The sequence below is a fragment of the Dermacentor silvarum genome, chromosome 3 (assembly GCF_013339745.2).
Source record: "Dermacentor silvarum isolate Dsil-2018 chromosome 3, BIME_Dsil_1.4, whole genome shotgun sequence".
Taxonomy (NCBI): domain Eukaryota; kingdom Metazoa; phylum Arthropoda; class Arachnida; order Ixodida; family Ixodidae; genus Dermacentor; species Dermacentor silvarum.
Window position 1 is genome coordinate 201253593 of NC_051156.1, and position 27746 is coordinate 201281338.

Genomic DNA, 27746 nt, shown 5'->3' on the forward strand with positions numbered 1-27746 from the left:
TACCTGAACGGAACAGCGGAGAATGTCTACAGGAACGGTATCCTGCACTGCCACGCCCCTCTAGGCTACGCGATCAGCCTGGTTTTAGGTGAGCCACAGTTTAGTACAAGCTCCGCCCACTAAACCACACTGCATATAGATGCACTTTGAGGGCACTGATGTCACTGCGCGCAAGCACTAGTCACATGGGACCTATCCAGAAATACTTTGGAGCCCAGAAAAAGTAAAACCACGACAGCTAACTTCACTGAAAGAAATCAGATGCACATTTCTCAAAACGCTCTACAACTTCATCATTAAACGTTTGGCGTTTAAGGAAATGCTTTAAGAAGTTTGTTATTTTTTAGTTTAGATAAGATTCAACAATACTGAGTTGGTCACATTCGCGTACCACTCATCTAGTTTTTCATGATTTGCGCAAGTTCCTGCATAATTCGACAAAGAAAACGATTAAGGATACCCAAGCATATCACGGGAAGACGCGGACGTCATGCAACCGGCATTCGCAAGCCAACTCTCCGTCATATCTTCTTGAAGGTATCCCCTTCGCCTTTTACTCCGGGCCGCCCCGGCGGCCTCGAGCGCCCACGCGGGCGCTGTCTCTCTCGAAAAGTCGGCCCAACACCTGACCTTGCTCGGCGGGTCACGGACGGTGCACATGGCCCGGCGGGCTCGGGCCATGCTTGTGCGCTTGGTTGACGGCAGGTTTTAATTTACGCGCGCTTATTCGCATCCTTTGCTAACCAACCGCCCTGTGCGTGTTTGTTCCCGATAGGCTTGTGCAACCTCGGTCGTTTATTGAATCACATGCAGTTATTGTCCTCATTGCAATATGCGAATGCGGCAATCAGTGTCGTAGCCAGAAATGTTTTTTTTTTTATATAGGCAGAGCTGCATACAACACAGAAATTTCGGGGCGGGGGGGTGGATTGCACATGCCCGGTAAACAGAAAAGAGCAGCTGTTTGCAGCAGCTCCTTGCTGTTGCACCTGCTGTTGCCTTTTCGGAAGAGCGTGCACCGAGCCCGGCAGTGGAGGACACTAAAATTTACCGCGACATGATCACGTCCTGGGCCGACTTTTCTTGGCTTCAATTGTGTTAACCACCGCTTCCGCGGTGGTTTGATCACCCCTGTACTAATATAGTTAAGTGCACGGTAAAGTGCACCAGATGGACAAAATGAATCCGGAGCATCCGAACTTCCTCGTCCCTCACTCTGCAGTTTGAGTACGCACAACCAAGGAGGTTATAAAAAAATGTGGTTGATCCCTCTTATATAGGAATCGGTATAGAACACGAAAGTGAAACGTATTTTTCGAAGAAACACCCCGTATAGTGTAGCGTTATAATGATAACTGTGCATACGATCGTTTGTAAGTGCAACCAAATCATATTCTTTCGATTACGCTTTGCACCTCAACCAACGCTCCGCAGAACGAAACGGGCTGGGACAGCCCATTGGCGTCTGTCGCACACGCGCGCGTTGGCTAGAGACGCCGCTCGGCATAGCACGGTCCGTACGGCTATCGCCGTCTGGTGGCCGCCGGCGGAAGGCATCATTCTCCGTGCCACCGGAAAGCCCGCGGTCGGCACACTAGTAAGTATATTCTAGGCACTATAGTCGTAGTGCTGAGACCACCGAAGCGTTCACTGTCGGTGCGCGTTAGTGTCATAATGCAGTACTTCTCTTTTCTGCTCGTAGGCGGCGGCACCGCCCCGAGCAAGAGCGCGGGTACACGGAGGAGTGTTAGATATATAAGGCGCGTCTGTGTAGCTCTCTGCAAATGCGTTTGTGGCGCAATGGGTTAAACGCTCGGCGATCTATCGTCGCGGACCGAGAGGTCGTGGGTTCGATTTCCAAATTTTGCATGTTTGTGGAACTTTTTCTTCTGGTTTCTTTCTTTGTATTATGCTCTATGACGTATTTCCGTGACGGAAATACGTCAGTGAAGTCTAGGTGGACCCCGGCATAAAACACTTTCGTGTTAAAAAACTTCTGGAGTGGAGATCCCCTATGCGCGCCCATGCGACCGGCTGAAGCCTGGAAAACCGGTTGGCGGCCATCTTGCTCCAGGCAAGAACGAGCGCTGCTTGCGCGCTGGTAGCGTAACCAGTGCGATTTCGTGGTGGCGTTTTATGATGAAAGTGCGAGAATTACTATGATTTATTTAGCGCAGATGTTTTTTTTAATGCGACAGCCTTTTATGCATACCTCATGGTGGGGTGTCCGTCTCAAGGCCGTTTCAAAACCGTGCTGTTGACACGAAATGATCCTCTTAGGATAAGAGGTGATAGCGCGCGCAATACCACTATTAAGTATACAATATTAATTAAGCATGTGAACTGCAGTAACAATGAATATAGATAGGTGAATGAAGTGTGTTGAGGCTGTAATAATGTTGAATTAGGAGTAAATAATCGTGGATTAAAGGGGTTTAGCTGGGTGATAGGAGTTTAACGAAAGGTAATGATGGGAAGAACACGCGGTGCTGGGCTAGTTGATGATGATGGGAAAGCCACATTTAACATTCTAAAAGTGATTACGCGATTGAACTGAGGCGATAAAGCGTGCACAGAGAGGTGAATTAGGCGAATTTAGAGTGACTTTTTGCTGAAAGAATTGTGACGAAATAAAGTGACGAAGACTCCGTAAAAGAAGTGGAAAGCGGCCGTCGTATCATTGAGTTAGAGACGCTAGGGCTTTCATGTCGCCTAGTTCTATCATTAGGAATCCCCAGTAATCTTTGTCATGTCAGGCTAAGGACAAATGCACAAGGCAGTTGTTAACGCAAGAATACGTGGGCTGAAGCTGTAACGCGTTTCATGCTCATCAGCTTGCCACATTACCGAAGTGACCCGAAGTACAAGGTGAAATCAGTAAAGTGGTAAATAAATTTTTATTATGTCCTGGCTATTTTGATAAAAATAAGCATAAAACAGCATGCTGGAAAAAATGAATAAAATATTGCATAACTACCTGGTGCATCACAGTGTATACTATAGGAAAACAATACCAAACAGGCATACATAAAATGCAAACACATCAAAACAAACATATTTTTGGCTGCGCAAAAACAAAAAAAAAAATTGCGCCAATGCCCAAAATTAAAGGCATGGTGATAATGTCACTTCTTAAGGCGCACGGTTCAGTAACTACGAATAATGGCTTTTAAATATTGTAAAGATCGTGAGTCCGCAATAGAGGAATTTGTATGAACTCTGATTTGTATAGAGCTTTACACGACGGCATGCAACAGCAACTTGCTCTCCGAAAACAATAATATTCGCGATCCAGCCTAAGTTAAATTACGCCGAGATAGGATACCTATGGCTGCACAAGAACTGTTGTTGCTCCAGGCGCATATCGTGTTGTTACACACACGATATGTGACTGGCAATACTCTTTATTTGCCAGTTAGGTCAGTTATTTTCTTGTTTTGATGCGAAAGAGTTGCGTGCCACGCTTATAAACAGCCAACTTGTGAGACGCAGCTACGACGTCCGCCAGGTCTGTGAGCTGTATCATTTTATATAAATAAGTAGTAAATAATTCCTCTCGACATGCGGAATCTCATATGCAAGCGCACCGGAAATATATACGAACAGCAAGCATTTCTTACGAACTCGCTTTTTTATGCAGATGTGCGGAGAACACTAGAAAAATGGTTGGAATGCTGCCCTGTCGCAGCCTTGTCGTTTGACCAGACCTGTCAAAACAACCCTCTTCAAAGTGCACCGAGCAAAGAACATCCGAATCTTTAGGCGCCCAGCCATCTCTGCGAACAGCGGGCTGCCATGCGTCACGCAGCGCTTTCTCTTTCGCGAACCTGTCGCACAAACATACGCAGAAAAAAAGCTTGTATCAGCCTATATTAGCCAATTAAAAGTAGATTTCATGTACAACAGCGCTCCTCGACGGAGATAGTGCACAGCAATGGTCGAGCGATTGAAGGCTTTTTCGCGCTACATATACACGTGAAACGTTACTCCTGACATTGCTTCGCACGATTCGTGCGACGCAGGCGTTCACCATCCCGTTAAGCAGAGCTTGGATGTTCCCTTACAAACGCAGAACTACCGCTCAGCAGACCGTAACTAAGCACTATAAATGCCGCAACTGCCGAACTACCGCAAGGGCCCAAGCGGAGCAGCTGCGTTTTCTGCCCGGAGCAATATGGCGGTAGCCGGCGTCAGCCGCGGCGCGGCATCTCCACTCCAGAAGTTTTTTTATAACCTCCTTGCGCACAACCAATGCCTCCTTAGAAGATGCCTGCCGCGTGAGCCGAGAAGCTGGTTCCTGTCCCTCTCCTCTTTCCTCCTCTCAAACGGGGGGGGGGGGGAGGGGTGAGTCACTGGAAAAAAATTTCCAGTGACTCTAACCAGGGTCGGCTGCGAGCGCTAGCTGCGGCGGCCGCTCCAATCCTAAATCATGTGGCCCTGCCTCCGAGATTATAACAGCGTCTGTTGCGATCCCGGAGGCAGCACCCGCGGTCTCTTGTCAAGCCATTGGTCGTAAAAATCTTAATGTACGACTTAAACACAACCTTAAGACATGATAGCGTCGGATTGTAATTTGAATGTACGAGACATAATTTACGAGGAAACTCGTAAACCCATTTTCCAGCATTTCTACCATACAACAGCGGTGCGCCCGGGTAGATTACTTGCAAAAACACCATCCAGATGGCGCTCGCCTCCTCGTAGGTCTAGGGAGCCTACATGCAACGCTGTTTTATAAAACGGCGTTACATGTAGGCTCCCTACGTAGGTCAAACTGGGACTTATACCCCAGTCACACGGCCACCTTTAAAGTCATTTGAACCAAAGATCCTTTACTTCAAGGGAAGACGCGAGCTGTCAAATGGGCGCATCAAAGGAGGCCTAGTTGAAAGGAGCTTTGAGTCAAGGGAGTACGCGTCTGTCCTTTGAAATCTCAAAGGAATACTCTTGAGCCTACGGGGCGTCCGATAGAAGAAAAAGAAATTGTGTATAAGTACGACTGTTCAATTTTTACCTTTTGAAAACTAGTTTTACTGTATTATAGAAGTTTCTAAGCACTCAACACTTTCGTGACACCCGCAATCCCAATGATGAATGCGCCTGTACAGTAGCTCCAGCACGACCTGTCGTCATCAGCAATATCGACGCAACATGGGTGCCATGTGCGATTTGGTTATCGGCTGCTACGCATCAAAGGGTCCTCGTTTTTTTTTTTTTTCAGTGCATCGTTAGCTTTCTTCCGTTCCTCGTCACTTGTGAGTTTAAGGATACGTTGCGGTTTCTGCTAAACATCTTCAGCGGAGACCAGAGACCGTGTAGCACTGACACATATTTCTTGAACCAATGTTCCTTTGAAAGCTCTATGCTCGTTAACTTCAAAGGCCCTTTGATGTGCCCGTGTGACTGGGGCATTAGCCTGCCTAATGCGTTTTGGATACGCGCGCGCCTCAGGAAAACAGCAAATATTAATAAAATAAAAAAAGGTCGTAGAGCCTTCGCATTTTTATATAAGGCGGCTTATATTGTCACTATAAACATGCCTTCCCAAGAATGCACTTGTGTTTAAAAGTGAAGGCGACTTTAAGGGGATCGGTGTAAGCTTGGACTTTGAAAGCTGGCTTTCCCACGTTATTTGCCACGTTATAGTGAAGCCTACTGATAAAGAAGAATGCAGTGCGAATGGGGCCCGATAACGCTATCGCGTTCCACTCTTAACGTTTTGTGGAAGTGGAGAAAGACATTGGAAGTGAAAATAGGCTATTTCAGAATCACTTTGCCGCCAAAAGTACTTCAATGCGTTCAGCAGAAGCGGAGTTATCGGCACTCAAACACGGCATCCGTTGTGCTCCCCTACCTCCTTCAATGCCTTGCACTGCGAAGGCTACGGCAGAGTGAGGCGGGGCGGGGCCACAACGCTCCGCCTCCGAGACGTCACCGTGCCGCGCACTTCAACTTTCATTTTGGACTTCCGATTTTGGTGCATACGAAGCGCTAAACGTAAGCCAAACGCGGTTGTCCTCAGCAAGCATCAGTGCGCTTAGCCAGTGGACTCGTGGCGGCACCTCGCAGGCGGCCGCGTTGTAGCCTACCGCAGCGACCAATAACAGCCGCGTATTGGAGTGCGCTTTATTGCGAAATAAAGCACACAGAAAAGAGCGAGGATCATAGAGTTTTTGAAACGAGACCGTTTGAGAGAAAGGTGACTTCGCGCTCCACTTGCGAGCTCCACGGACCGCGTACGACAGCAGAACTTGGCTGAGATGTTCACAACAGCGTATGCTACCCGCAGACTATGCTATTTCACCAAGGCCGAGCGGTGGTTCAGAGCCCCTTTAAATTAAGCAAAGCTTAAGCGTGCTCCAATATTTTTTTAGTCTGCTAAATATGCTGTAAGAGTATACACTTGCATAAGGCTGCTCCTTAGTGCATTGACAACTGTGGCATTCTCACGTATATTTCTGTACTAAAAGCTGAACATGTCGCAGTGTTTTGTGTTCACAATTGAGAAACATTGAAAAAAGATTACGACTTCTTAACGGCGTTACACTAACCGTTTTACTGTAGGTATAATGGCCTTCCAGCTTTCCTTCAACATTTATTTGCGCCGCAACCACGGAATAAAATGTCATACCTTCATCCAACTGAAACCACGGCGTTGCTGTAGTGGAACAGTCTTGCGATTATTTTTTTAACAAAAGGCAGGTTTTCTTGATAAATATGATCGATAACACAGCGAATTCAGCAGACACTTGCTCCCTCTTGTGAATATTATTTTCCTGGTCTTCTCTAATTCCCAGCCTCATTCACTGGAACTCGAAATGCCGGCCAATGGGTGGTTTACATTTGTTACGTAAGAATGCTCCAAACGAAACGTTTGATCTCGAGCAGCAACGTACCCCATTGACGAACGATATAACGTCTTTTCTATAAGCAACTACAAAACATGGATGTTTTAAACTCTGCACGCGGTATAATAAATCTAGCGCAACTGACACATTCACTGAGGGAATACATAGAAAATAAATACTGCATGATAGCACTGAAAAACCTTAATGAACCAAGAGCACTACAACCAGAGGCCTCTAAGCCATGGACAGTAAAAAAGAAAAACGATATGCGAATGACAGTAATCCTGGTTTATACAGCTGCTGAAAGAGCGCGTACCACTCTGTCTTGGAAAACGATTCCTAGCCCTGCCTTCTAGTACGCGCCATGTTGCACGGCGTAATGAGCTCAGAAGGATGGATACGCGACATTTACATGTCTTCTGAAGCTTTGTGTCATTCATGTCGCCTTTACGAGTGACAAACGATGCAAGAGCGGCTTGCTGCGCTGCGCCGGCGTCGTGCGCTGCTGTTGTCAAAATAGGCAGTCGAGGCCGGCTGAGGCCAGCAATGGATGCGTCACTGCTTGATCAAACATGGCGGCGCACACTGGTAGCGCGGTTTTAAAGGTCTATACAGTTAACTTGCAGAGGCTGCAGTCAAGATCTCTTGTAGGTCCTCCGTAGCTGTATGGAGGAGTAATCTCATAATGATGTCACGTCGTACTATAATGCCCTCTTGTTTCACAATGCTGCCGGAGATAACGCGGTGCAATTACCACGCACAACATTAGGACAGCCTTGACGATGTCGGGCGCACGTCACTGATCGCAGGCGGCACTTTCTTCGCGAGCAAGATGCGCGAGACCAAGCCGTTGACGATGCTGGACCCGTTCCAGAACCGCTACGGCCGGTGGATGGCGCTGCTGCTCTGCTTCCCAGCTGTTGTCGGCGAAGTCTTCTGGACTGCCGCCATCTTGGCAGCGCTCGGTGCGTCTGGCTAGTCTGGCCACTTGCAATCAGAATGTATTGCGTGACGTAACGGAGCCAGATATGAATAGCTCTTTCGGCTAAACCGCTCGCCAATTTTGCCCGTGTTCCCGTGTTCCCGTGATGACGTGCAAGGTGAGTGAGTGAGTGAGTGAGTGAGTGAGTGAGTGAGTGAGTGAGTGAGTGAGTGAGTGAGTGAGTGAGTGAGTGAGTGAGTGAGTGAGTGAGTGAGTGAGTGAGTGAGTGAGTGAGTGCAACTTTATTACGGTCCTGTGCACAACGTGCAAGATGACCATGCGATCAGCGCCCATGCGATGACCATGCGCTCGCCCCGGAATACTCCGTTCACCAGTGCGAGCTTTTATGACCGCACTCTCTCGTGATAACCTTCATACTATGAAAACGCCACACTGTTCATTTAAACACTAACTCAGATTACGGCAAAAGCCCGCACTGGCAGCATAGCCTCCGAGATCGGGTAGCGAGAGGCGCGCGTGCCGCCCGGCACCAAACGCCATGCTTACGACCTCGCGAATGTCATTAACGTAGCTTTCGTTTTCTTTTCTGGTTCAAAAGAGAACATAGAAATATCGTACGTCAGGCTGAGGTCATAACACGGGAATATTTCTCATAATCACATTTATACCGGAAATATGCGTGAATGTAGTTTGTATGAGACGGGCAGATTGCGTGATGAATGATAAATGTAATGTTTATGCCCGAAACGAAACAGGGACGCTGACGTAAGATTATGCACTTCACTCACGGTTTCAGGTAGCCCGCCGTGGATGCCGTATCGTTACGCAAGAAGGGCATGTTGCAGAAGCCTCGCCACACGAATCGATCGGTCGTTCCATACACAATGCTTGACAGTGGCGATCCTGCAGTGTCGTGACGGTCTGCAGGCTAAAGTTTGGCCTATATAGCCTCCATGTCTACGGGCTAGCGCAGATCCAAAATCCTTAACAGCGGAGCTGTTTAAGCTTTACGTTTCCCCGCGTAGCGTTCGCAAAAACTCGCCTAGTGGTGACGCCACTGCGCACAGCTGCCCCTCGTTTCACCTTGCGATAGCCAATTGATAGCCAATCAATAGCTAATCAATTAATTATCATTAAATGCAGGAAAAATGCTGGGCATGACTTGGTAGTGCTTAGCCTAGCCCAATACATGGTCAGTACCTTGCGATAGCCAACCAATCGGTAATCAATAATCGATCAATAATCATTAAATTCCGAAAAAGCGTAACCGTAAGGCCAAGACCAGCTAGGTACCGATCAGCTCCGCTGTTTCCTTAGCCTTGCGCCGCTAGTGCAAGTTACGCAATTTTTTTCTTTCAGGTAACACCGCAGGCGCTATCATAGAGGTGGACGCACGCTTCTTCATCATAGCCTCCGCTCTGGTGGTGTTCTTCTACACATCGCTGGGCGGCGTCTACGTGGTCACACACACCGACGTCCTCCAGATTGTCAGTACGGCCGTCTGCCTGGCAAGTGGAGCGGCGTGTCGGGCGGCAGCCCTTTAGAATGTAGCCGAAAAAAAAAATTATGCGGATCACATGAGCGCGGGTTTAAGCGAAATTTTCTTCAAGGGATTCGTGGGCTGTCACATACTTCATAACTCCGTTACGACTACTCGCCAGAATCCTCTGAATATGTTCAGGTGTATCTGGGGCGTCTGCCAGCGCTTTGGTGATTGCCGAGTCTCGCCAGCCGCCTTTGCAGACACTGTTTGTTGAAGCACGTTGCCGCTATTTTCGTCGGCCACTCAACATGACAAATAATCTTCTTTGTCAAGCCACTGAGGATCAAAACGCGGCCCACTCTCGGAAAGTTATAGTACGTTGAAGAAACTTTCTGCCTGTTAATGAACGGTTGGCCTGCAAACATTTCGCGTCCACCATGGCTACTCCCAATTACTGCAGAAATCGCTACTTCCGTTCTCGGTCTAACCTGGAATTGCAATCAGACGATTAGCCTTGTGGCACCTCTACAACCCATATCGTATTGAAGTACACACACAGATAGTTGGTGCAAGAATGTGGAAGCTTTAAAGGCCGCCGTGCCGACATATAAGCCAACATTTAGCTTGCGCCACAGAGACCCTGAAGTGAGTGACTTTGACGATTTTCTGCAAACGTACTCAGTCGTTTGGGTAGGTCCTCCGGATCATTAAAAGAATCATTTAAGGTGTCAGTCGGGCGAGCCACCCGATTGGCTACCCACGTCGCGTCATCGATAATTATTCCGACTTTATGGTGACGAAGGGTTGTTCATAATAGTTTGGAGGTTGGTTATTTGTTTCCATAAAAGTCGCAGTTTCGCCCAAAAGGCGAAGCATCAATTGCGATAGCAAATTAGTAGAGAGCTATTCGGAGTAGGGATAGTAGTTTTATCGGCTGCATAAACTTGGACACATCCGCTTATTAACAAGCGTGGTGTCAGCGCGCACAAGCAAACATGAATAGATCACACTGAATGACCGCAGCCAACGACTGCCAAAACGCTGGCAGCAAGCGCAAGTTCGCGCGGTCTATCGCTTCAACGGAAACTGAGCGGCGAATGCACAGCGCATACAAAGGTCAGAGCCGTGCGGAGATAAGAGACGGTGCGGGCGACCGCCGGGCAGAGAAGTTGTTGGCAGAGGACAAGCTGTGCCCCCCCCCCCCCCTCCCTCCCGCGCTGCCTTACCGCTTTGTTGCTTTCGCGTGGGAGATAGAGTGGCAAGTTCCCCTTACGCCCGATTGCAAGATACGCCTTTGGAGCCGGAGCACAGCATCGCCCCGCCTCCCTCTCACCAATACCCCGGCGGCCTTTCGGGCGACGGTCGCGTCTGCTTTCGGCCGTGCGTTCGCTCTCCGTGATAGCGCGCGCGTCCCCCCCCCCCCCCCCCCCCCTCCGCGCGCTTTTTCTCGCGCATACGGCGCGCGGCGACGATTTTATCGCCCTTGGAATCTATACGGAACCTCACCGCGACGGTGACGCCGACGGCAGAAATCCTGTTTAAGTGTCCATATAATTGCTATCGCAATAAAACTAAAAGAAAGCGAATACACAACGACAATTAGTGAGTCGAGCATTTCCGTCCCGCAGCAAGTGGTGTCTGCTTGTGTTACAACGTGCTCCGTGTTGACACGAGCTGTGCGGTCAGTGTTGGTCTCGATGTTTCTTTTAGTGAGGACTATATGATTCGCCCTTGTTAACTTTTGGGCGGGAAATCTAGCGATGTCAAGCTGTAGCATCGCGACCCTCTGCAAGGCTACAAGCAAGCGGAGCGGCTGCAGCGCATCGGACTCACGGTATCGGATCGGTGCCAAGATCTAAGCGTTTGCGGCCGTCACTTTATTCCGAAGGTTTCCAGCGCGTCCGATATAACGATAAATGCAGGCGGGCTGGGCGTTTTGCCCTATTGACGGAGGCGCAAACGTCATCGGCCTGTAGGGTGCTGCCACCTGGTGGCGCAGAGCTCAAGCAGACGCCTTTTCATTACACCTAGGAGAACAAGCCACTCAATAGAAACAGCAATTTATAGACTTCGGATTGGTAGGACCTAAACTAAAAGCTTCGAAGATCTAGGGAAAACTGACAGCGCTGTGTGCTCTTGTAAAGAAGCTGAAGACATAGAGCATCATGTACTGGAAAAATTATGATAATTACCGTTCGGGGCTTTCCGCGAAGATAGGTGCTTTGGATAGGCGTCCAATATCACGATGTGAAATTTTGGTTGCATAACCATCAGAAAGAATGCAACACAGTGCAGCATGCGCAATAATGCAGTTTTTGAAGAATCTGGAATATTTTTTTTACTAAACCACATCGTTGGAACTTTCATCACGCGAAAACGTCGTAATTTTGGATGTAATGTTTTCTTTAGTATTTGCACATATTGGTGTTTTCATAATTCTTAATTTTCATAATCCTCCCGTTGTTCCTGTGTGCGTGTTATAGCGAGTGCTGTGTTTGCCACGAACGAGTGACGTATCCGCATTTTGATATGAACACTTGAATTTTGTGAAGTGCTCGGGAACGTTTGTTTCTGCGTGCATCACGAAGAAAGAAATGCACGTGTGCGTGCGTGCGCGCGCGCGCGTGTGTGTGTGTGTGTGTGTGCGTGTGTGTGTGTGTGTGTGTGTGTGTGTGTGTGTGTGTGTGTGTGTGTGTGTGTGTGTGTGTGTGTGTGTGTGTGTGTGTGTGTGTGTGTGTGTGTGTGTGTGTGTGTGTGTGTGTGTGTGTGTGTGTGTGTGTGTGTGTGTGTGTGTGTGTGTGTGTGTGTGTGTGTGTGTGTGTGTGTGTGTGTGTGTGTGTGTGTGTGTGTGTGTGTGTGTGTGTGTGTGTGTGTGTGTGTGTGTGTGTGTGCGTGTGTGTGTGTGTGATCTTTAGAATTGTTGTTACTATATTCTTTTTCTCAGTTTCTCGTTTGAAACTTATACATAATTGGGAGCGCCATCTACATGCTCTAATATCTCCTCGTTTACATAGCTTTTCTCAAGAGTTAACGATTTTCGCGCAGTGGATTTGCGTGCCCTTCTGCTTAGGCAACCACGCCGTCGGCTTGATCGGGCCTCCGCAAAGTGACTGGATCGGCAGCATCGCGTCTCGCGACGTGAGCCAGCTTTTCGACGCCTTTCTGATGACTGCGCTCGGAGGTATTCCGTGGCAGGTAATACCACAGGAAAAAGTGTTTTGTGGCTATTTCTTTCTGTGGGGCTTGATCAGTTGATGCAAACGAGTGATGTAAACTGGACTTTGAAAAAAGGTGCACTCGGAAATTTTTCGCAGATCATCTTCTTCTTCCTGGGGGTTTCCGTGCCAAAACCAGTTCTGATTATGAGGCACGCCATAGTAGAGGGCTCCTGATTAATTTCGACCACCTGGGGTTTCGCAGATGTGCAAGCCCAATTGCTGGCGTCATGAACCGAGTTTGCGTAAACGTGCATATGTTCATCTCGGAAGTCGTTTGCAGCGCTGTGGAAGCTGGAGGACTCCTTAGCCAATAACGAGGCCGAATGCCCCTCGGCATGTGTTCATCCGCGCCGCGTCGTCTGCTCAGCGGCTGCGGAATTCGCTGTATACGACGTGCTAGCGCAACGGTCCTAACATTTCACGCATCGCTGTAATGTATCATGTACTAAAGAAATGAACTCTCTGCCGCCATTAATTCTGAATTCCTAATGAATTCCTGCCATTAATTAGACAGTTACGCCTGGAACTATATGCCGCTGCGCAAGAATATTGCCTGTGTACGCCTCGTACCTTTGGCTGCGCTGCAATGCAAGACGTTTGCAGTGCCTCTGTCTAAACACTATGTACAATATCCGGATTCTTTAACAGTACCGCACGAACATCGACCTGCATGTATGTAGTGGAGGGTTTAGTAGATTAACCTTTTCTAAGACAATGGGACATATACGTCCCACCTAAATATGTGCGCGAACACGCTTCTCAGCAGCAAAGGGGTGCATGTATCTCATTTGTTTGTTGCTGCTTTCTGTCTAAATGTCTCAACACTTCATGTTAGGATAGTTTTGGAAATGGGTACTAACTTGCGACAATTAAGCATGGTAAATCTAGAAAAAATTGCTTTCATTTTTGGAACGTTTCCTGAATTTTGCCCACATTTGCTTGCGAAGAAAAGTTCTAAAGATGGCAGAGTAGTTATTCCTCTTTCCGGCATTTAGATTTATTTTTAGCTCACAATGAGCACCCATTCTTGTATCTTGAGGTGATAGCTAGTCAGCAAAACTGGCCCTTGTGAATGCACGTGCAAAAAGGCGCCGAGGTCCTTGGTGTTGACGCTCTTCCGAAAAGTGCGCTCAAACATTTTGTTTATGGCCTCCTCTCTGCCACTTTGTCATACTTCGGTCCGTTTTAAGAGGAAAGTGGTTACATATAGTTTTTCATTGAGACTCTCGAAGGTCAGTGGGGCAAATGAGTCCCACTTCCTAAAACTAAACTACTTGTTGTACAGAAGTGCAGTTATTTGCAAACTACATCTAAGCAGCTGATTTATTTATGTGACACGAAAATTTCAAGAGTTTTGGTTCACGAGGAAAGTGGTCAGGAATAATATTGCAATGTGACTCCAGAGGGTCGATGGGGGACATACGCGTTCTAATTTCTGATATACCATTTAGTGCGAGTGGGACAGTTACGTCCCACTTCTTTAAGTAAACGGCTTGATGTAGAGAAGTGAAATTTGTGGTAAACTATGCATTTCTACACACCTCACTTAGGCATACTACGCTAAAAATAATTCGAGAGCTTTGTGGAAAATATAAGCTGTCCTACGAAGGGTTAGCAATTTGACGCTGCGCGGAAACTGATGTGCAGGCCTGGACTGCGCGAGGCCTCGGCCGAGCGTCGCTCTGTGGGCCAATGCGACGGGGATAACTTGTGCAACTGTGTGACGCAGGTGTACTTCCAGCGCGTGCTAAGCTGCGAGACCGACTTCGACGCCCGGATGCTCTCGTACTTGGCCGCCGTGGGTTGCATCGCGCTGGCCATCCCGCCCGCCGTCATCGGCGCGGTGGCCAAAAGCGCGAGTACGTGCATTCCACGGCCAGTTTGTACGATGCACATTTATGAGTGACAGCCTGTGACCTAGGTTTACCCCCCCCTCCCCCCTGTAGTCGCTATAGGCAAACAAATCGTTTTTCAGTAGTTTTCAAATACTTCACATTGTCAACTTTGTATGATCAAATATGAGAACTGCACCAAAGATAATTTCAGCCCTGCCCCAGTTGACATAAAAAGAAAGGGAAATTACGTAAGTTCGCTGCGTTGCGAGGATCCAAACTTCCCCAACTGAACCGCAATCATTAGCGCTCGAATTTCGATCATGCATGGCATTCGAAGATGGGTATTGCTTGGCACTATTTATCCGTGCAAAAACCGCGTGTTTTCTTTGTATTGCCTCTGAATAGTGGCACCATCCGCAGCGAATATCTTAAGTATCGAGAATAATCTTGCAGCGAGTCTGCTTGTGGCTAGGGTTCTGTGCATTTTTAGTGTCCGTCAACAAAAACTATCATCAGCAATGGCTCGAGCGTCGTCGTCTTCTTCCACAGCTGGCTCAGTTTCAGCTCATCATTCCAGCGTAGAATTTTACTTCTCTTCTGTCGTCGTAATGGGGAGGTCGTAATGGGGAGGCCGCGTTATATTTTTTTATTTATTTGCGGGGGTATGAGCCATTGCTCAGAAGTATTCAAGCTCTCAGACTGGGAAGGCTTAGGAGTGAGCATCAACAGCGAATATCTCAGTAACCTTCGGTTTGCAGATATGACATTGTCCTATTCAGCAACAATAGGGACAAATTGCAACAAATGATTGAGGACCTTAACCGAGAAAGTGTAATAGTGGGGTTGAAGATTAATATGCAGAAGACAAGTTCAAAGCCTCACAAGGGAACAAAAATTCAGGATCGCAAGTCAGCCTCTAGAGTCTGTAAAGGAGTTCGATTATCTAGGTCAATTACCCACAGGGGATCCTGATCATGAGAAGGAAACTTACAGAATAATAAAAGTGGGTTGGAGTGCATGCTGCAGGCATTACCAAAACCTGACTGGGAGCCTACCACTGTCGTTGAAAAGAAAAGTGTACAATCATTGCATTCCACCGGTGCTAACATATGGGGCAGAAACTTGGAGGTTAACTAAGAATCTCGAGAACAGGTTAAGGACCGGACAAAGCACGATGGAACAAAAAATGTTAGACCTAACGTTAAGCGACAGGAAGAGCGGTGTGGATCAGAGAGAAAACGGGGATAGCCGATATTCTAGTTGACATTAGGAGCGAAAAATGGAGCTGGGCAGGCCATGTAATGCGCATGATACGTAACCGGTGGAGTATTAGAGTTACAGAATGGATACCAAGAGAAGGGAAGCGCAGTCGAGGAAGGCAGAAAACTAGGTGGGGTGATGAAGTTAGAAAATTTGGAGGCGCTAATTGGAATCACCTAGCGCAAGACAGGGGTAATTGGAGATCGCAGGGAGAGGCCTTCGTCCTGCAGTGGACATAAATATAGGCCGCATTTCGATGGGGGCGAAATGCGAAAACACCCCTGTACTTAGATTTAGGTGCACGTTAAAGAACCCCAGGTGGTCCAAATTTCCGGAGTCCCCCACTACGGCGTGCCTCATAATCAGATCGTGGTTTTGGCACGTAAAACCCCATAATTTAATTTTTTAGGCTGCTGATGATGATGAGCCATTGCTTACGCGAGTATGAGCCATTCACTGTCTTACATGACGGATGCATTTAATGACAGAGGTGATACGAGAATGTGTGTGTGTACCTATCGTCACGATGACCACCGATCAGGACAATAAATATTCGTACCTTCGTACCTTTGTTCGAAATTCTGTATCACCTCTGTGTCATGTGCTAAACAGATTCGCTGGTCATCCACCTTCACAGAGTGGAATGGCTCACGTTTTTTCTCTGCCATTGCCGAAGTCAGCTCGCATTTACGTTATGGTCTATAACGGACTCATAAGTATGCCTTTTAAACTTAATTCTGAGGAAACGTAATTATTTCTTTATGATGCTCCATTCGTGCTTTTGATAAAGTGTACTCGTAATGCGAAATGCAAGGACAGAAACTCGCTAATATAGAGCGAGTACTGGGATGTTAATGTTTTATATTGTTACGCGAATGACACTGATGACAACAGAGGGCTGTACACGATGTATTTACACAGCGGATTGTGACGTTCAGCAGCCTAGCTAAGAGCTTGCGCGCGAGTATCTTCGTCGACGTCTTCGTCGCGACGACTGCGTTCCGACCTTTTCAATGAACGTGCGTATTATTTTTCTCCACATTAATGAAGAAAAAGGCTGTTCGTTAGCCGATAACTATTCGAAAAGTATTTGTGATTGGATTCGATCCTATTTACATTTGGCACTAGTTGATTCGGCCTCAAAAAATTACCTTTCAAACACACCTGCTAGTTGTCGACGTTCGAGTTGAATATTTTTGGAAGCTCGGTGAGAGAGAGAGCAGGTATAGAACACATAAAAATAATGTTGCGAATGGACAGCCCGTCCTGTTTTAACGTGCTCTATCCTTCTGTCTTAGCAGTAGTTTTGGCGTTGAGCTTTTGTGTATACGATCCCAGAGAATTCGTATTTTCTTTTTTCCTCCTTGCAGATTTTACGGCGGCCGGCTACCCGGGTCCACACTATTTGCGGGACAAGGACATCGTCCGGGTGCTGCCGTATTCCATCCGCTACCTGACCTCCGGCTTGGTCTCCATGATGGGCCTGATCGGCATCACGGCTGCGATCATGTCGTCGGTGGACTCGTCCATGCTCAGTGCCTCCTCCATTGTCACCAAGAACGTCTACCAGTCCATCCTTCGACCCATGGTATCGTATGCGGCTCTAGAAATACTACTTCGTTTAAAGTGGCACTAAACCAGTTTCGCTCGTATCACAAAACGCTGAATCAGTTTAGACCAAGAAATGGTTTTCTAACTTTCTTGGTTTATACACTATTTCATCAGAACTGTATTTATGTTTTCACGCTAGGAGATTGTCTTAGACGAACAAACGAAGGAAGCAATTCCATTTCTTGCATTTAGTGCCGAAACCCAAGCTCCGGCACGTCAGTGTGACGGTATCTGGACAGCGCAGCAAAACACGGACACAAGAAGAAATGAAGACGAAGACAAGCGCTTGTCTTCGCGTTCGTTTTTTCTTGCGTCCGTGTTTTGCTGCGCTGTCCAGATACCTGCAGTCCATGATGACCGACCAACAAACCCATACCGCCACCATCGTCAGTGCCACGTCGTGGATTTCATTTTTATTGTAGACTTAAAAGGGCCCGAAGGGCATTACATAAGGTGGGGGCTTTAGCAGGGTAGTACAAAAATATGTGCAAGAAAACGCCAGTGGCACGAGAGAAATGCAAACTATTTTCTCATATTTAGGCCGCTGCGCTGCAGTAGAAATCCTTGAAACTTACGATGTTCAGTCTTTGGCTCTTTTCGAATGCGATGTACAGTTCATCTATAACGTCGTCCGTTTGTATAGGCGCCGTCAAATGTCATGGCGTCACAGCGACCTGGTGCGGAAATTTCAAGGCGGAATAGCCATGGCGGGTGTTTTGCGGAGGGGGAGGGGGGGGGGGGGGCGGAGCGTTCTACTCCAGGCAGCTCCGGCGGCGGCGTGCGCTCGCCCGGGCCGCTCTATCTTGAAAGCCATCTGCGCTTGTGAGCGCGTACGTGTGAGCGCCAACCACTTGTGAGCGCGTGACACCATGCTCTTGTTCATTTAGTTAGTATGCCTATGTTTACAACTTTATACGGATGATAAAACTACTATCCTTACTTCGCATAGCTGTCCACTAATTTGCTATCGCAATCGATGATTCGCCTTTCGGGCGAAACTGCGGCTTTTTTTCGAGGTTTAGAGGTCGAGGACCTTCATTTAACGCAAGAAATGAATATGAGGAACGCCGCATAGTTGAGGTCTCAGAATTAACGTTGTCCACCTGCGGTTCTTTAAAATGGTATGCATGGCACCAAAGTTGCGAGCTTGAAATGTGCATTGCATGTAAAACCGTACACGTCCCACGCCAAGCTGGCAATATTTGAGCGCATTCGGTGCAGTAGAAATTTTTTTGTTCTATCACACTTGAACCGTACAGCAGTCTAGAAACGATCGTATACGGTGCCGATGGAATGAAATGAACCCCCGGAAACGTCTGCCTCGTGGTGCAACGAAATCTGGTCTCAAGGCCAGGAGTAGAACCCCCCGTCCCTACCCTCTCCGGAGCGTTGCATGTGACGGAAGACGGCGCGCTTTCTTCCCGCTTCCTTCCCTCGCGTGCGCGAGATTGAGCCGCGATCGCCGGCTCACTCTCGCAAGCTTTCACTCGCACACACCATACGGCGCGCGGCGATGGTTTTTATTGCCCTTGGACTTTATACGGTACCTCACGGCGACGGCGGCGCCGACGGCAGGAATGCGGCTAGTGTCCATAAATGTGCTATCGCAATCAAACTGAGAATAGTCGGGCGACCGTAGGCATGACCCCTTAATGTGCGCGCAAGGCACGGCATGGACATTCTTGCTTTCCGCCTCCATCGGGGGAGTTGGTTTACGTTCATGGCTGCAACAGCGCGAGTAAGGGCAGGGTACGTTGAAGAGCGCACCCTCATATCCGTTCCGAGAGTATCCAACTGCTTGCTGCAGGCTTCCGACGTCGAGGTGTCCCTGGTGCTGCGAGTCATGGTGTTCATCATCGGGTGCTGGGCCACCTACGTGGCGCTGTCCGTGAATTCCGTGTTCGAGCTGTGGTTGTTGTGCTCGGACATAGTCTACGTGCTGCTGTTTCCGCAGCTGTTCTGCATCCTGTACTTCGAAAATAGCAACGCATACGGCGCCTTTTTGGGTGAGTCACAAATTATGATTGACTGTCGACAAATGTGTCAGTGTTATACGTAAATTTTATTATAGGGTGCTGCAGGAGACTCGACTGAAAAAAGTTGAAGGTCGCGCATAGATGATGCTTTCTGCATTTTCTAGTGATTTCTCGTACTCTTCAAGTAATTGTATTTCGACTTATGGCACAGGCTGACTGATCCATGTCACGACCTAAATCAATATCGAGAGGTAGTCCAAGACCCGATGGCGAACACTAGCCTGCCAGACGTGACCGCTATGTCGGAAGCGTGCAGGAGGCTGTTGGGTACTCGGAACGGAGATATCGATGTACTCTCCATGGTACCGTACCGTAAAATCCGGACTATAGGTCGAACCGGAATATAGGTCGACCCCCCAACTAGCCAATTCTAAAAATGAAACAAATCTTTTTCAATGGCAAAAGTACTGAGAGACAACCTTACCAATGGAGCACCGACGGGGGGGGGGGGGGGGGGGGGGTATTGTAACGCCCCCCTGAGGCCGACCTTACCCCCCTTTTGTTTAACTCCTTTCCTTGCGCATTTGAGTACTGCAACTATGATGTAAGACGCGCAACCGTCTGCACACTCGCAAAAAGCGCATTTTCTTTACAATTTCCCGTGAAGAAATTGAAATTAGTGCTGTTTAGATGGTACTGGCCATTTGAAAAATTGCGAATTGCCGTTTGCGAATCGCAAATCACGTATGTAGCCTTGGTTTGTGTGAGGGCCAGTGCTATGGCCGCTTCCTCTGCCGCTTCGGCATATGTCGTGTTCACGGTGACGCTCGTGAGGTGGTTACCTCGGTGGCTAGTAACTGCACTTGCACGGAGAAAAAAGAACAGGTTTGATTGCCGCCGGCCACCGTAGTCGCCGCTGCTTTCTCCATCCCGTGCCGCTCGCCTCCTGCTAGCAACATTCGATGCGATTAGTTCTCGGCTCCAATACCCGAAAACATTGCCTTCGTTGCAATGGCAACACTATACCTCTGGTGCGTACGCACGATTATCCGCTTGTTACAAATTCCGAGCGGTACAGCAGTCATAGCGGCCGATGAATCCAGTGCAGTCACTCAGAGTGGCTATAGAAAACACTGCTTGCCTTCACCTGCTTGGTTTCTGTTTTCAAATTCCTCTTTTTTACTTGTCACGACTAGGCTTCAAGATTTTCACCTTACACTCCCTTCGTCTTTTTGTAACACGAAAGTGTTTTATGCCCGGGTTCACCGTCAACTTCCTGTAACGAATGCGACGTCGGCGCGAACGCGTAAAATATGCTCTTGGCGTGTACTAGAATATGGTCGAGTGGGACGAGCGGCTGGGGCGGCGCATGCTTTGCAGTGAGGCGCCCGACGTGGAAAAATACTGGGGCGGCGCTGCGGTCGAAGTGGATTGGGCCGCATCAAGGTCGCGCCGTTGGAAACTGCTGGCGATACTGCTCGGCAGGGTCATTCGTACTACTTCGCGCGCTAGTATTTGCGTTCATACCGATCAAATGTGGTTCATAATTGCATATGACATGCATTTATGCCTTAAGAATAAATTCCTTTCCTTTCTCTTTTTTATTTATATTTTATTATTTTCTAATGCCGCTCTGTGATTGCGCGTGCATTGCGGCCGCAGTGTCGGCTTTCATTCTATGTTATTGTACGGTTTCCTTTGGAGAAAAAATTTTTTTCTCGTTCTTCAAGCAACAGGTATCTCACGTGTGTATTGTTGCGCATATAGTTTTCTATCAGTAGGTCTGACGAAACGCAGACGAAGCAACATATGTAACCTTCCTGCTTGCCGCTTCAAACAAGTAAAGCTTATCTGCCCCATCCGGCGCCTTGTACTTTGATTTACGGGAAGCACTGGTATAGATTAAAAAGAAAGAGTAAACTGCAGTGCAACATTCCATTCAAGTTTCCGCCTTTCTCGCGTAAGAGAATGCGGAGTAATTGGTACGGGGTCATTTATTGCAGTCGGACCTCGGGCGCCGAAGACGGTTTTAGTTAGCCATTCTATATGCTAATCTTTGGCCGTAAGCCGTACGTGGAATTTTTTTCTAGTCGATACTTCAAAAATGAAAATAAAAAGAAAGAAAGCCTGCGCGGTAGCCTAATTAGTGCCTATATCGTGGATACGGCGTTGCGCTGCTAATTCTGGAGCTCGCGGGTTCAATCCAGGTCGCGGAATTTGATGGGAAAGAAATGGAAAGAGACTCGCGTACTTCTATTTAGGTGCGCGTTAAAGAACCCCAGGTGGCAAAAACTAAACCGGTTGTCTCATAATCATATCGTGGTATTTTGCCACGTAAAACCCAAGAATTTGCTTATATTAAAAAAAGAAAAAGCAGGTGGCTGCGTTCTTCGGCTTATTTATGGGGGTGTAAACAACATAACATATTCTCGAGTCTGATTTCCGAGAAAAACATGTTAAGCTTATCCTATATTTCATGCGTAAATGTAATGCCGTTCCCAAATGTATGACCGCTCAACTCTGTAGCGTTCAGTTATCCGCTGCACTATCATAACGACCATAATGAAACAATTAAAGGAACGGCATGTCTCACATACACGTAAAGATATGTGCAGATCTGTTGCGTTCGTTGAAGAAGATTAGTGTGGTACCACATGGGGCACTCAGTTTTAATGGGTTGCAAACATGGTGAGACCGTCAAAAATTCTTGTCTGAATCATGTTAGCAGATTTACAGGCTACCCTAAAACGGGGCGTTTATATTGAATGAGAGCTAGGAACTTGTTAAGCAGGACTTATTAACATCCGTCCGTTAATTCTCTCAGGAACTGCGCCTCTGCGCAATAGCCACGACTCTCCGGCAGCAAAATCATTCGGAATAACAGTCCTGACGTGCATGCAGTCACTCATCTTTGAGATTTCAATAGTGCTGTTATGCGTTACATTCGCACGGAAATTACTATTCCGCGTCATACAGTGTAATAACACTTGCAGACACACAAACACACGCACGCATATATATATATATATATATATATATATATATATATACAAGATGGTTTTGCTTGCTCTGAATACTATTTCTGCGAATGAGCGTTTTATTTCCAATATTCACTATAATAAGTGTGTTTGTCACTGCAAACACGTGCGCTTATTCCGGTCGGAAGCTCTCACTTTTTCAATTATTGCATTTAGAATATTTGTTATTTTTCCCTTACACACACACACACGCATATATATATATATATATATATATATATATATATATATATATATATATATATATATATATATATATATATATATATATATGTACCCTTTGATTTAATTACATAGAAATACATTGGTCATTCTTCGCACCACGCAGTTAATCAACCTGATTTATTTCACTCTAATATTGTTTTCTTCGATCATTGTCCCTGATCAATATCCACCAACAAGAAGCGCGTGTAAAATGACACGATATCAATAATAAAATTTTCTTACGTAGCCTTCATGGCGCGGAGATACCAGTTACTTTTAGAGGACAGTGGTAAAACAGCAGTTCACCTAGCTAAAACTACCTTTGGTACCCGCTGTCAAGAGTCATGGGCGCACCAAAGCAACTAAAACATTAAAAAAATGTACTACACAGACGTTCTGCGAGAAAAACTGGGCGCCGCCAGCGTCCGCGTAGCGAACGCGCGCTCGCTAGCAGACGACGCGCTTGACAACGACAGCAAAACTGAAGACGTAGCGTTGTATAATCTATGCCTCAAATACATATGTTTGGCAAAATGGTGTAAACATAAAGTTGCAGTTGAATGTGCGCTATTTTAAGAGCGTACTATGCGCAATCGGCCTCGGCGCCCACAGCGAAAGTACGTTGAATATGCCGCGGAGCGCGGCTCCACCCCAATCCAGTTCGCTCGCAGCGCCCTCGCACTATTTTTCCACACGCGGCGCCTCAGCGACAGAGCGCCGTTCGGCCCACTCCACCATTGTCTAGTACACTCTACTCTTGACCATAGCCTCCTATATAGAGGCTATGTCTTGACATAAGCTCCCTCTGCCTTGACAGGGATGGCACCGCCATCTAGGAGCGGGGAAGCGAAGTACTGCATCACGAGACTAACGAGCGCCGACAGTGAGCGCTTCGGTAATCTCAGCGCAGCGGAGGCTCCAATATTTCATTTCATTTATTGTTTCCGACACAATACAGGTCAGGGGAAGGTGCGGTTAAAGGCAGATTGCCTGACAATGGCCCTACCACCCATGCACAGTTCAATAGTGGCGTGAACATTCTACCAGAAATTAAACAGTAGATAGGGAAAGCATTGTACGGGAAATAAGCTTGGTACAGCAAAAAAATAGCGATAGTTAGTGAAACGCACACAATTTTTTTTAAGTGCGAATGCACTTCTTAAGCGACCCCGAAAACTCCGCCGGCATCCGCGCTCCTCCTCTCCCCTAGCAACGGCGCGAGGAGCGGAGAGGAGCGTTTGTAGCAACGGCGCAGCGACGTCACGCCCCACGTGACTGCGCGCGCTCCGCCCTCCGCTCCGTGGCTGCGCGCGCCCCGCGCCGGCTCCGCACCGCTCTCCGCGCCGTGACGTCACGGCGCCATGCAGCTGGTGTGCCTCTCCCCCGTTAGGTTTGCACTCACCCTCGGCCGCCGCCTCTCCCCTCGCGCTGACAGCTCCCTCCTCGCCCGGTAACAGCCCCTCGTGTGCGTACTCTCCCCACCGCTCACCCCCTCTGCAACCGCCTGGCGTGTTTCGCTCCGCCGTCACGTGTTGTGTGTGTGGCGCCGGCGCGTCAGTCGTGCTCTCTCGCTGCCGTCTCCTTCGCTCGGCTGCGTATTACTATTTGCGCCCCCCGTACAGCGCTCGACCGCTGGCGCCACGCTGCGCCGCTCGTGCGTACCGCGTATTTAGGTGGTTGCTTTCGCCGAGGGCGCTCGAACGCAATCATATGGTTCGCATGCTTGCCGTCTTTGCAAGTGTGGCTGTGTGGCCGAGTGGTTACGGCGCTCGCTTCGGGATTATGTGTACGCGGGTTCGAGTCCTGCCTTGGCTCGTTTTTTTTTTTTAATCTTAATATCACGCTTTTTCTTTTGTTTTCCTCTCTGTTTGCCAGCGCGGTCGTCTGAACCCCGGCGCCACGGCGGAAGCCGTGGTGCCGGGCGCCGACGCGAAGCGGCGGTCGTTGGGGTGTTGCGGAGCGCAGCGTAGCAACACCCCAAATAAAAAAATACTGCTCCAGTCAGGTAGACTGCTCCCTCCCTGATAGTGAGATTATATTTGGATCATCAAAACAGTGATGCGTTTATTTAGGAATACCACCGATCCCCTAACAGCAGGCTAGTCAGCCCCAACCCAGCGTGTTCTCCGTAAACGCCTCCTCCGTTCCAACGGCGGCGGCTAGAAACATGGTACGCGCGAGCGGCGCAGCGCGGCGCCAGCGGTCGAGCGCTGTACGGGGGCTGAAATAGAAATACGCCGCTCGGCTCTGAAGATTCTGCAGTTTAGTCGCGCGCGCCCCCTCATAGCATCACCCCGTGCTTCGCACTTCCTCATACTCCCCTTCGGGGAAATGCGGGTTTTTTCTTCTTATACATCGTTATAACCTGACGCTTGAGGTCATACATATTTTCTGGACAACAGATAGGAGTTAACAATATTTTTAAAACGAGACGTTGACATGCATTCCTTCGCATTAATTAGAACTTGCGGGTTTGTATTTAAAAAAGTTGGTATTAGGTACTAAATTTATTTAGTTCAATATTTTGTTCTAGAGAGTGGGACTTGAAAGTGACTATATCTTAGTTTGTATTGCTTGCTATTAGGTAAATATGTATATACAAATGCAGACTCATTTTTCTGTATTTCACCTTCTATGTATATATGTAGCTAGCTTGAGGTTGTATAGCTGATCGACTTTAAGTATTTCATTTTTTAAGAAGAACTCGGATGTGTGATCGAGCCATCCGAGATTTTCTATGTGGCGGACAGCTTGTTTTTGAAGGACGGTTAGCCTGCCTAAGTTTGTTTTGCTTGTGGTGCCCCAGATCAATAAGCAGTAGTATAGATGAGAATAATAAGCAGTAGTATAGACGCTCACCGGCCAACTTAAATCTAGCATAAGACGAGAGTTCTAGGCACAGCTAGTGGTTGTAAATGGATATGACCGCTAAACTCTACGCGCTCAATAGCAATGCAGATCCATTTTGAGCCTGACGCGCGCGCTCGCAGCTTTTTCCGTCAGCGCCGGCTTCCGCTGGCTGTGCGGCGAGCCGTCGATGAACGTGCCGGTGACCATCAGGCTGCCGATGTACGATGAGAACCTTGGCCAGCAGTTTCCGTTCCGGTTCGCTTGCATGCTGCTCGGCCTGCTCACCCAGCTGCTGGGCTCGTACGCCGCCTCTTGGGCTTTCCAGGGTGGCTGGCTGCCGCAGAGCTTCGACGTCTTCAACTGCTTCGCCTCAGGGCGCCAAACCGAACCGAAACAAGCGACCAAGCAGAGCGACCAGAGCCTCGGTGCGACAGGCACCGCCACCGGTGGGCAGCAGCCGGGCGGCGAATGGAGCCTCAAGCACGATGTCGGGGCTCCGACTTTAGCCCAGGACGACGACGCCTACAGACTCAGGAGAGCCAGCGCCGTCGATGCTTTCAGGAGCCGTAGGACCAGCGGCGTTGACGCTTTTAGGGTCCGGAGGGCCAGCTCCGTCGACGCTTCGCCGAAGACCAGGAAATTGAGCACCGCCGACGCTTCCTCGAAGGCCAGGAGAACCAGCACCGTCGACGCTTTTAGGGTCCGGAGGGCCAGCTCCGTCGACGCTTCGCCGAAGACCAGGAAACTGAGCACCGCCTGACGCTTCCTCGAAGGCCAGGAGAACCAGCACCGTCGACGCTTTTTCGAGAGCCAACATGAAAGCGAGCGCCACGTTTGCGAGAAGAGCCGATACGACGACGGACGTGGCGACCCAGCCTGACAACGTCGTCGTGCCCGGCGCCTTTGAGACTAAGTCGCTGCCGAGAAAGGACAGCGTTAAGTCCACGAACTCCGCCAAGTCGGACTCCTCGACCGACTCCAAGGCGTCGGAGAGCAAGCGGGAAGACAATCAGGCGGTCCAGTCTTCCAAGGCGCCCTCCCACAAAGTGCGCCGGTCCAGGAGCCGGGCCCACATCGAGGCGACGTCGGCGGCGGGCGGCGTCCCCAAGAGTGACGGCGAGCCGCCCGAAGAAGGGGGAACGCGAAAAAAGCGACGCTGAGGAGCATGCCGCGGCCCACACCAACGGTGCTTGCTCCGAAGCGTCTCTTCTTCTTATAGGTGGTCGCGCATTTTTTTTTTCTTTGTGTTTACGTATTTCAGTAACGACGAAGTGGTTGCAGTGAGGACGGCACGTGACCCGCCTCCTGCACAACGGCTTTGCGAGGACAATGCAGGGCTTACATTTAAGAGGCGGTTGTGTGTGTACGCGGGGCCATCACCAATGTTTCTCGTCAAAAAAAAAAAAAATTATTTTTTGCTGACCGATTCGGCGAACCATTCTATATGGTTATCGCTCTTAGGTATCAAAGAGCGTTTCTGATTTCTTATTGCTTTCACCAGGGCTCGGAACCGAGCCTTAAACGACTTGAAATGTTACTTATACTTGCGGTACGGGATTGTGTTTAGCGCCTTAAGACCTTAACAGCTCCGCAAAAAAAATTGCATACCAATTTCTAGCAGGGTTTCTAGCCAGATTTTCAGTGCAATTGGCACTTCCAGTCGCAAAATTTCTAGAGACAGCTGCAAACAGAAAAGAGCGCACGTTGATAGGCGCGGAAAGCAAATCACGAAGCGGAACGTGTCGTCACCACTGGATGCGATTCGAACTGACCAGTACTGCTATTAAAGAATGGGGGACAGTCCAGTGTGTTCACTACTAATTCCAGATGGAAACTGTGCCATATCTTGCTGAGAGGAGTTCGATTTTCATGTGATACAGCTGGTAGCTGAACCTTTCGAGGCGGGATTCAGCATGCTTCGAACTGGAAATGAATACAATTGCCAGCTGGAAGGTTATTTTAGATGGGGAAAAGTTCCAGCTGGCGGATATTTCCTGCCTACTAATCCAACATGGAGTGGAAACATTTTTCATTTGGAGCAGCATACACGATTGTCGTTATTATAACCGTTTTTCACTCGGACTGCTGCTGGCAATGTGAAAAGGGTGTATGGGCACGCACTGACAGCACAATTTTGGGGGTTTGGTGTCTTGAAGGTCGTCTCGGAATTTTTATTCAGCTGAGGAGCTCTACGTGCCAAAATCACGATTTGATTATGAGGCAACATGAAGGGGAAAAAAAAACTACTGAATCTGTTTAATATTTATCTGAATATATAGCCGTTTATTATGCAGGTTATTTCTGCCTTTCTGAAACCAATCTGAACATGTGTTCTGAAGTGAATAAGGTAAAAGTTAGCCATACGAACAGATTTAATAGTTAACTTTTCCCTCCGATGTATACTCTCGATATCAGTATGTCATCATATAGCGGGTTCACTTCTATCATTTACATCTATTATACATATTAACTAGCTGGAT

General features: G+C 48.2%; 2 protein-coding genes across 2 annotated transcripts in view; both read left to right on the forward strand.

The window, feature by feature from the left end:
- LOC119445155 (high-affinity choline transporter 1) lies at nucleotides 1–26050 on the forward strand. The gene is made up of 6 exons (XM_049664186.1): nucleotides 1–88; nucleotides 12320–12469; nucleotides 14222–14351; nucleotides 16958–17175; nucleotides 19006–19204; nucleotides 25407–26050. Exons 2-6 carry the CDS (start codon nucleotides 12440–12442, stop codon nucleotides 26024–26026), a joined length of 1197 nt encoding a protein of 398 aa, XP_049520143.1. The 5' UTR covers nucleotides 1–88; nucleotides 12320–12439; the 3' UTR covers nucleotides 26027–26050.
- Nucleotides 1–27746, forward strand: part of LOC119446505 (uncharacterized) — a 105409-nt gene that overhangs the window by 4055 nt on the left and 73608 nt on the right. The window lies entirely within an intron of this gene.